Source organism: Etheostoma spectabile, chromosome 3 (assembly GCF_008692095.1).
Source record: "Etheostoma spectabile isolate EspeVRDwgs_2016 chromosome 3, UIUC_Espe_1.0, whole genome shotgun sequence".
Classification (NCBI taxonomy): domain Eukaryota; kingdom Metazoa; phylum Chordata; class Actinopteri; order Perciformes; family Percidae; genus Etheostoma; species Etheostoma spectabile.
The window spans coordinates 29,791,676-29,802,786 of record NC_045735.1 but is presented as its reverse complement, the minus strand read 5'-3'; the positions used below and the strand labels follow the sequence as shown (position 1 = coordinate 29,802,786).

The 11,111-nt window shown below is 39.3% G+C and overlaps 1 protein-coding gene and 1 pseudogene across 1 annotated transcript in view; one reads left to right on the top strand and one right to left on the bottom strand.

The window, feature by feature from the left end:
* The window catches only part of LOC116683221 (extracellular calcium-sensing receptor-like), a 6,233-nt gene extending 5,928 nt beyond the window's left edge, over positions 1 to 305 (top strand). Inside the window, exon 8 of the mRNA XM_032509828.1 lies at positions 1 to 305. This exon is cut by the window's left edge and continues 120 nt beyond it. Within this exon, the coding sequence (XP_032365719.1) occupies positions 1 to 305 (305 nt within the window).
* A 1,426-nt stretch (positions 306 to 1,731) lies between these two features.
* LOC116687034 (extracellular calcium-sensing receptor-like) lies at positions 1,732 to 5,744 on the bottom strand (annotated as a pseudogene).
* Positions 5,745 to 11,111: the final 5,367 nt, after the last annotated feature.

Below are 11,111 nucleotides of genomic sequence, written 5' to 3'. Positions count from 1 at the left end.
TTGTTCTTGGATACATCGGCATCTTGGCTTGCATGTGCTTCTTAATGGCATTTTTGGCTCGGAAGTTGCCTGATAATTTCAATGAGGCCAAGTTCATCACCATAAGCATGCTGATATTCTTCACAGTGTGGATTACTTTTATTCCAGTTTATGTGAGCACAGCAGGGAAATATACAGTGGCTGTCCATATTTTTGCTATTTTAGCCTCAGCTTTTGGCCTCCTGTTTAGCATTTTTGCTCCAAAGTGCTATGTTATCATTCTAAAACCAGAAAAAAACAGCAAGAAAAACATGTTGCAAAAATGAAAATCTCAGTGCGCTGCTAAATAATTTACATGTATAAGAAAGCAATTGCAATAAAATATATCTTTGTTTGAAATTCAATAAAAGCACAAATTTTAGAAATGCTGTTGCCTCAATGCTAGCTAAAACATTGACACATTAACACATAATGCATACTATGATTCACATCATCAGTGATTTTTCTTTGGATCATCATATATTTTAGGTCTTTTAACAATCAGGCAATCTTGCCCATGCAGATGACCCCAGATAGCATTTCTACACCCATGAATCTTATTTTCTAGTCCAGTCACCTTGAGGCCATTTCAGCTCCCTCTGTGACAGACCTGACAGCCCTTTGCCAAACCCTGTGGGCTGGCCTGCAAACCCTCAACATCCCACCTCAGTGGGCTCGCACTAAATCTTAGATTGGGCCCAAAAAAATCAAGACAACCCAAGCCTGTGCATGTCGTGTCCAAGCCCAGCCCGGCCATGCCTGGCCCGCATTAACTGTAATTATTAGCCCAAACACAATTTAAACTCAACAGTTTTATTAAATACGGGGGCCCTTATTATTGCTTTTATTATGAAGTTGTGGTTATTACATGTCATTTAGCTGATGCTTGTTATGGGAGGTGGTGAGGTGAGGACCCAAAAGCAACTGACTGCAGGCAGGAAGCTGCTTCAGCAAGGCGTTTTTATGACAAACACAATGAACTTGACGTGGACCGCAATCAGCAAAGGAAAGAGAGAGATCTCTCTCTCTCTTTCCCCATTATGCTGTTGCGTCCACGTCAAGTTCAGTTTGTTTTGTTTCATTAAAACGCCTTGCTGAAGCTTCCTGCCTGCAGTCAGTTGCTTTTGGGTCTCACCTCACCACCTCCCATCACAAGCATCAGCTAAATGACATGTAATAACCACAACTTCATAATAAGCAATAATAAGGGCCCCCGTATTTAATAAACTGTTGAGTTTTAAATTGTGTTTGGGCTAATATTACAGTTAATGGGCGCCAGGCATGGCCGGGCTGGGCTTGACACGACATGCACGTCTTGGGTTGTCTTGATTTTTTTGGGCCAATCTAAGATTTAGTGCGAGCCCACTGAGGTGGGATGTTGAGGGTTTGCAGGCCAGCCCACAGGTTTGCAAGGGGCTGTCAGGTCTGTCACAGAGGGACTGAAATGGCCTCAAGGTGACTGGACTAGAAATAAGATTCATGGGTGTAAATGCTATCTGGGGTCATCTGCATGGGCAAGATTGCCTGATTGTTAAAAGACCTAAAATATATGATGATCCAAAAAAACACTGATGATGTGAATCATAGTATGCATTATGTGTTATGTGTCAATGTTTTAGCTAGCATTGAGGCAACAGCATTTCTAAATTTGTGCTTTTTTGAATTTCAAACAAGATATTTTTATTGCATTGCTTTCTTATACATGTAAATTATTTAGCAGCGCACTGAGATTTTCATTTTTTGCACATGTTTTTCTTGGCTGTTTTTTTCTGGTTTTAGAATGATAACATAGCCTTGGAGCAAAAATGCTAAACAGGAGGCCAAAAGCTGAGGCTAAAATAGCAAAAATATGGACAGCCACTGTATATTTCCCTGCTGTGCTCACAAAACTGGAATAAAAGTAATCCACACTGTGAAGAATATCAGCATGCTTATGGTGATGAACTTGGCCTCATTGAAATTACAGGCAACTTCCCCCAAAAATGCCATTAGAGCACAGCACGCCAAGATCCGATGTATCCAAGAACAAACCAGAAGCCAACCTCGGAACCAGTAACACACTCATTGATGTGATTGTAGCACTATTTGCTATTTTGTTGTTGGCATGAGGTGGACTGGTGAGCAGCCAAATACACAGATTATTACCTGAGCAGAGGAAAAACAGGATGTTCATTTTAAATCAACACAGTTGAAAAGAATGTATATGATTGATTGCGGAAGTGTTTATACCTGAACAGCTGTTCCTAGAAGGACCCTTGCTCTCTGCTGGTTGGGTCCAAACCACTTCATGACATTACTTCCTGCAGTGTGGACCTGAAAAGCCATTAGGACCACAACTGTCTTGGCCAGGAGGCACGAATGCATAGAGCAAAACTGATTCCAAATGCTGGGTACCTCATACGGCAAGCCAGTCTGTATCTCACCAATGAACAGCAGCCAACAAGAAGCAACAGCAAGAAACCCAAGAGAAGGAAGCTCAATTCCATTTGTTGGCCGCAACCAATGGCGTGTTTTGTATTTGAACAATATGGCGAGATGGAAAGAGAAATGCAAGCTCCGAGGACAACAACAACACGCACACTACCAATTATTCATGGTAAGACAGGAACTCAATGTCTTTAGATGCAGAGAGTCTCTGTCTTTATTGGGCCATGTGTTCTCTGAGCAACGTGAGCACTCTAAAGAATCTGGCGATGGGAAGAGAAGATAACTTTTAGTTTAAAGAAGCCACATTTCGACAGAAGAGGTCAGCACACGAGAAAGGGTGTATAAAGAAAGACAGAACACACCAGTCGTATTCCTACCATTCTCCCTCAGCACAGGGTACACAGTCAAACAGCAGATGGGTTCCCCCTTTCTCCTGGCGATGCGGACCTGGAGGCAACTGTTGCTGCATACCGACCGGGAAGCCTGAGAGGCAAAGTTCGCCACTCAAAAGACACGGATTTAATTAATATTAGACAGTGTCACTGCTTGTTATAAAATATCTATTTCAGACAACTAAAAGCTAAATCCCAGTGTGATCTATGAAGCTGTGTTTCAACTAATCTATCCAATTTGTGACTTACACATTTGTTTCATACATAAGAGAGATTTGAGGGAGTTAACAACCCTGATTTTTTAAATCGCCATTGGCAATCTTTTTATTCCCAACAAAATATTGGCTGTTGGCTTATGACCATAATGCTGCATTTGTTTTGCTGTAATTTGAATGTTTTTGATTAATCTTGGAATTTGAATGTTGCATTATTCAATACAATTTATTAAATTTCATCTGTAAAATACTATTTCACACTGAATTCCCTTCAACTAAGTCATTCACAAAATGTAGCTATTGTCTTGACTTGGTTTACTTAAAGTCCCCCTCCAGACCACATTTTAAACTATGTTAAACTACTCTCTTTTGATGTATGATTTGTGTAAGGTGGTTTATACGGAGAACTAGGTGACACAAGGAAAAAAAAGGGATTTTTTTTTTTTTTAATTAAAATTAACAAAAAAATATTTACTGGGACAATCACTTTTGCGAGAGCTTGACTTTGTTTGCGAGATATTGAGTTGTATTTGCAAGATCCTGACTATACATGGAGAAAAAAAATTGAATTAATAAATTCTAATAAAAAAAATATGCACTGAAACAATCACTTTGCGAGCTCTTGATTTGTTTTTCGAGATATCGAGATTTATTGCAATTAGTGTTATTGTTTGTGCAATTCAACAAACAATAAGGCAAAGTTAGCTTGCTGGCTAGCGCACTATTCAATTGACTGGTCCGTTTTGGCAACTCCCAACCCATCTCATGGCAGTTTGTGAAAATGGTTACGTAATTTAATCTATTGATTCATGTACACAGAGACGTTTATATCCATTTTTTTGGCCTATAACTGTGATAGTGTATTTTTTTGCTCTCTGTGCTGAAGGTTTGAGGTTCTTTTGCTGTCTTTGTGTATTAGACAGCGATTGGTTTACCAGATTAGTGACAAACCGATCGTCTTGCATAGAATGCGTTTGAGTCTCAGTTTTCAGAGAAGTGCATGACATCTTCACCTTAACGAGAGGAATGTGGGGAACACCTCTTCTAAGGACAATCTTTGCACAGATACAATTCAGTTTAGTCACATTAGAAACTAACTCAACATTAGAAACAAGTAGCACTGAAAATAAACAAAAACACAAGCCAAAGTACTAAAATACTACCTTTGAAAAACATGTGCCACATTTACACAAAACCCTGCTAATAGAGAAAAACCAAAAACAGTGTTTGTCTTTTTGCTTTTGGCCTGGCATTTGAATAATCTGGCGAAATACACACACTAATTTTGAAACGGCAACATTATGTTAACCTGCTATTACATTTATATTTACTTTATACCCCTAACCGGAACTAGGATGTTACACTAGTTAACAATTTGGTAACAGCTGTTCTTACATTTTAGAAAGAGTTTGTCATATTATTAGAAATAGTATTCATTTCGTCAACCGATTTTGACTCATTTTAAACATTATTTTAGAATTTGCAATTTAGTTTTGTCCTTGTACATGACTTGGTGACGATTGTGAAAGTAACTTTCTTGTTAAGATAACTTCATTAATAATAAGTGCCCTGAGCCTCATAGCCACCAAACTTAACGGAATCTTATGACTCAATAATGGGGTGGATTATCAGTAGAGTTGATTTTGCCACATCACATGCATTGCTGTCAGCTTGAAGTTTATTTAAAGGGTGTCATGGCCTCTGTTTGTTTACCAATAAATTATATTGCACAATATTAGAACACATTAGCTGATGTGTTGACCAACAGTTCATACAACAGCCTAAGAGGTGAACATGTCCTCAAGCCTGTGGTAGAGAACACACCTCTTCCCAACAGGCCACTGAATCACCGAGTCATTTATGACCAGGCTGCGTCCACGGCGAGGAGGCATCATAGAAACCTACTTTTACCATATGTAGAGAGCCGTCAGGTCTCTTTTGCAAGTTTATGATCATAAAGCAGTGGGGTCACACATTTTGATCAAGATACTTTCCCCCCAGTGCAGAAAAATTTGCCACCTTCATGTATGAAGTAGCTGAGGAACAAGGGAAACAGGTTATACAACACAAACACGTTGCACTTGACAATCTATCTTTTTTTCTTTTCTTACCACTATAAATTTCCACCTGCAAGGTTTAACATTCTTTGGGTCTGCACAGGTGCCTTAGGTAAAGGTCCTTGTCCGTCTATGCGTTACTCATATCTTGTAAAGCATGGCCACCAAATACAAAGCCTTGTAGACATTATATGACACTCTTAGCTGTGTCACATCACAATAAATAGTGTAAACATCATTTAAATCTTCAGTTCCTTTACATGGCAACCTGTCTAGGTAGTTTGTTTGTCCCTGTGGAGTGGCTGTTCACTGTCCGTTCAGGCTTCAGTTAAACAACTCTCCCAAAATTCTGCCACGAAAGCTGATTTATGAATACTGGATTGTTTTGAGACCATGAGGTGGTTGTGTCAGCCCTGGGATCACATCAACTCCCTTGAGGCAAATCCTAATGTTCCAGTCGTAGATCTCCAAACTCGTCCCAACGGTTTTGGAAGTGGTCCAAGCCTCACTAGCATCCACTGAAGGCCGTTATATCCTCCGCTGGACCTCTTTTAGAATCCACTTCATTTCTGAATCACTCAGAAATTAATGATGACCTTAGAGGATGACTCTTGAATAGTGAAATATATGTTCATTTTAATGAAATTAAAAGAAATTTCATGATTCCATTTCAAGCCTGCCTAATAAAGGTTATTGCCACTCTATAAACAAGGACACATGTACAGGGGTGCACAATAAATACTAAATTAATTAAAATGTTATGCATAACAATTTAGCGCCATCAATGAGCATCAAATGTTTCTAAATAATTTGTCATAAGTGTTAAATGAATGTCAGGGTAATTTTTCATGACAGTTTGGAATCTTGGAGTTGTGTCAATCTTTGTATCTTCTTACAGATGATGTGACACTTTTTAAATATTTTTTTTAAGTATAATTTTGTTCTAACACAAAACACCACACGAGAACATCAACAAAGCTAGACAGCAATCAGAACCAGAATTGATTTAATTTATATTCTTAGTCTTAGTATTTTATCTCATGTAAGCTTTTTTGGGGGGGGGGGGGGATTGCGTCAGGTGGGGGATTAATAGTATCAATTAAATGAACTAATTTTCAGTGATAGTGCAGAATATAGTCAGAAATGTGGTCACATTTTTAATATTTTTGTTATCTTCTTTGTATAAAACAAAAAAAATAATTTAATGTCTTAGTTCTAAGTGTGGAGTTAAATCAAAACATTTCAGCCACATCCTAACAATGATTGACATTATATTCATAAAGATACTATTTATTGCGGTGTTATTTTGTTGCATGTTTTTTGTGCCCCACTTGATATCATACCCATCAATACCTGAATGACATCCAGAAGCTCATCTAGAGCCTCTGAGTCAGGACTACCGGTAAGAGTGAGTGTGACAGCACCACACACCGTACTGCTCCGACTCCTGCAGGAGAGGCTGGATGGCAAGTGAGCATATCAATTCATTCCAATGACCCCCACCCAGGTACACCAAAGTAGTTACCAGCTGGGCCAGGGCTCTCATCTGAAGGTGTCACTGGGTATGGTGCGCATGAATGTTGGGACATCCCTTTGGTTACTCAGACAGCCGCAGGATGCACAATAGCTCACCTGGTATTATAAAAAATAATTAACCTTCTGCACACTTTGACTTACTGAAAAGACCGTTAAGCAATACAAGGTTCACCCAAAAATACTACTGTCTTTACAACACTCAGTGGTGCAGAGTTTACCTGTATTTGAATTAAATAGTGTTTGGAATCTAGCACTTAAACACTCAGCAATGAAAATGGAAGTATAATTACTATCTATTAAAAAAAAAATCTTTTTATACATTTCTGAAAAAAAAACATTGGATTATCTGAAATTTACTTTTCAGAAAACTGATTTTAGGGCTTTGCATTTTAAATATACTTTTTGTTATACTTGTTTTCACGTTACAGCAATGACATGCACCCTAGGGCACTTATTCAAAGAAAACAGTATAATTAAAGTATTAACATCTGAAAACAAAGTTCACAGACTGTCAGGTAGTCTCACCAGAGGGATAGGGAATGAGCTAGAGCAGACCCAAACACCCAGAAGCAGCATCTCCTATGATTACTGGGAAATAGTATTTGTTTTGGCGGCACACCAATTAGAACTAATGTTTCTTTCTTGACCTTGTGTCTCTATTCACTCTATTGGCTCGTGGTGCCTATCTCTAGCTGCCCGTTCACCAACCTAAAGCGCTCTCAGTGATGCAGATTGTCCATCACACTGTCACGGATGTGGAAACCCACTTGAGCTGTGGCAGGAGGTCACTGCGCTGGTTGATCTCATTGATTGCAAAAATCATAGTTTGCATCCAGCGCACTGCACGAGAGCTGAAACTGTACAGAATTGAAAGCAGTTTATCACACTGCCAAATATATAAAATATATAAACCAAATGAAAATCATTGTAACAACACAACATTTTTACTAACTCTGGCATATTTAGATGGTGTTTTTATACAAAGACAATTTTAAATATGCATCATTCCTATGAATAAATCAATAAAATACCAAATAAGCCAACTACTGTCAAATTCAGTCAAATATTTACTCCCTACTTAAACATTTAGCTGTTGTGTGTTTGTATGTCGGAAGAGAAGGTGCAGGGCTGTAGTGGAAAGGGAATATCCCCCTATAACTACATCTCCAGCTTCGTACAGACTATTTTTCTCCTCTTCACCCAAAGAAACCCAGTTATCCAGAGCAGCAGCTGAGCTAGGTTTGCCCCCAAAAAGATAACATAAAGAGCTTTGCAGCCCGATTGGCCATAGCTGGTCCAGGATAAGACAGCTCTAGCTAAATATTTCAACCCCTGAACACTCAGGCTGCCCTTCATACATAACCAGTATGATATTTAAGGATGCAGCGGATTTATACTTACATCTAGAGGGGCCTGCCCATATACAGTAGCTATGACATCATGACACCTTTGGTTCCATGGGTGAGCGAATAATACAGTGACCATAAAAACTATCTTCATATTAACTCTTCAGTTGTTGAAAAACGATTCTCTCTTCTGGATATATATTTATTTTTCTGTTTTTTGCAATATTTGTATATATTGTATATAATATAATATATATATATATATTAGTATATGTCTGCATTTAAGCTTTAGTGCGTATTTTGTTTATTCAAGCCATGCCAAATGACTTGTGCTACAGCTAATTAGACTTTCTCCTCACAAAACTGCTCTGTATTTTTGCAGTTGGCTATGTTTAAAATGTGTCATCAGGTGACTTTTGAGCTCAGAAATATCAACGCAAAGATAATTACCCCTCTCTAAAGAGTCCGTCAACAGTCACAGCAACGAAAAACAGTTTTTGTTGTCATAATCTTTAAATTCCTCATGAGGGAGACAGAACCTGCGCACCTGTCTTCTATGTATAAGTTATGTTGTACTACTGTAAGAAGAAGTCCACTGTTTTAAAACATCAATTAACTGTAATCTTTTTTTATTTAAATTAGTACTGTAGTATTTCTTTAAATGAATTCACCTGGCGACACTGCCATGCAAAGCCAGAAGACTGTAACTCAAATTTGGTCGAAAATGAGTTATTGTCATTTTTGGAACATTGAATATCTGCTTTATTATGTTTATAAATACCTTGATTCAAGTGTTGCTTTATGATAGAAATTCTGTGTTGTCTTTTGCCATAACTTCAAGCCGTAGAGAGTAAAGGCAGAAACCGTAACATCCGTTACACGCCACACACGCGCGCCACACACACACCCCACACACACCACAACCCAACACCCTACCCCTACTGGAAAGATACATCTACGCCCATTACTTTTGGTACTGACAATACAAGGTTACTGTCAGTTAAACACTGTAACATAAGCCATGATATACACACAACCCATTTTTACGGCATACATTTTTTATTGCTAGTAATTCAATTCAATTTACATTACAATTTTATTTAATAGTACAATTCATAACAGAGTTATCTCGAGACACTTTACAGATAGACCACACTCCAGAATTTCAAGGACCCAACAGTTACCATTACCATTCCTCTACCAAGGAAAATCAGGATTGACACAGTATTACTGTACGTACCTGACTCCATTGTCCGTTTCCTGTGCCTTTGTGTTGTTTTGCGTTTGTAGCTCTGCTGCTCCACGCCCATACCATTCAGGTTGTTTAGGCTTTGCTTATTACGCGCTAATGTCCTCGTACAACAACTTATTCTTATAAGCAGTTTACGCCTAGCAGCCCAAGCCTTCTCATTTTTTTTAGCGACTTTGTTAAATAACAGCTGTTTTTAACGCTGGTAGCTAACATACCTACTTTTAGCTTATCTCTGCTAACGACTTAGGCCTAGCAGTTGTTATGTCGGCCCCCCTCCCGACTTTCTTCCTGCTCGATGTGGTGAATGTTTAGTTTACTCTCTGCAGTTCTTTAGCGTGCGGCTTTGACAAGTGGATTTTATTTTTGGAACGTGGAGCAGCTTATAAGGTAACCTTCCGGATCTGTCACCAACAGATAGTCGTCAGTTACTGTAAGTCTACCCCCCCCCGTACGTCGCACGGAGCGCCTGAGTTAGCCTCTGGTATGCCGTCCTTCGTCTGCGCGAACTTCGTTCGACAGCCGGCATGATGTGTTGTTACTTGCGGGAATGAAGCTACACGTCGAACGCTTTCCAGACGGTCGGACCGCGCCAGCCTGTTATCGTTTTCATACAGGTTTTTTCCCCACTCGCAACCCCCCCAGCTGAGAAACCCAACTCTGTTTATCTGCACTCCTTCTTTGAAACTAGCCAGTTTAGGAAGTCCCGGCCCGTATTAGAGGGTGCGACTTGAGGTTCTTATCTAAGAACTGCTGGCTAATGGATAAACGTAAAAAATACAGCAAGATTTGTTATTCCCACGTTGGCGGTTAATGACTCCCGGTTTACGCATCGAGAGTTAACTAAGATTAATGTGATCGTGTGATACATACGCGAAGTTCAAATAGTCGGCACCGGAGTTTTCTCTGTGACCCGCTGCAATCTCACGCAGCGATGTACATGTAGATCCCGCATGTCGTCATTTCGCCCGCTGCTATCGAGGTGGTGTCGCCATAAGGATGTGGGCTTTGTGGATCAACTGGCAGTCCTTCTGAGTAGGACCTGGTTCTGTGTATCGGAAGAGAACGGCATCCTTCCCACTTGGCTGGACCGCTCTCATTTCTATAAAATTTAGACGTTTATTGTGGTGGACCTAATCCTTTGACAATCCATAGTTGGACCATGAGGCAGAGTCCAGTCTGCACAACACTATCCTGCTCCTTCTATTCCTTCAGGTGTTACTACTAGTAAAAACTCCCATAGTGAGGTATGTCTGCCCCCACGACCATAAAATTATTTAATCAAAGGTTAAACAGAAAGGAGCAGCTGATGAACACCTCATAAAATTAAAACCACAATGGCACATGTTCAAAAGATCTGAGAATTAAATGTGGACTCTTACACATTCAATCTCTCTGCATTCTAAAGGTGTACTAGTACAATTTTATCTCAGAATTCTATATTGATTTTATTTTGTCTTACTGAAACCTGCTGGTGAGGAGAATATGTTAGTGTAAATGAGTCCACCCCCCCCAGTCATATTAATCCTCACATTCCTCGTAGGCACAGCCGAGAGGTGAGAGTTGCAGCTATCTTTGATCTAGTCTACTAATTAGCTCTAACCTACACAAATTATAGCTAACTTTGAAATCTATGTTCTTAGTCTTTCACAACCCAAGTTGGAACTCAATGCACCAGTTCTGATTTGTTATAATGTACCGCAGCACCTGGTTCATACTAACTCTGAAGTTTTTAATCCGAATTTTGCAGATTTCTATCGAACTTAGATGCTAAAAACGGACAAGTTTAATTTTGTACTGGGATTTTAATCATTCCATGTGGACCGTGAGAATGATCAGCCTTAGCACTGCTTTTATATCTCTCTATTATC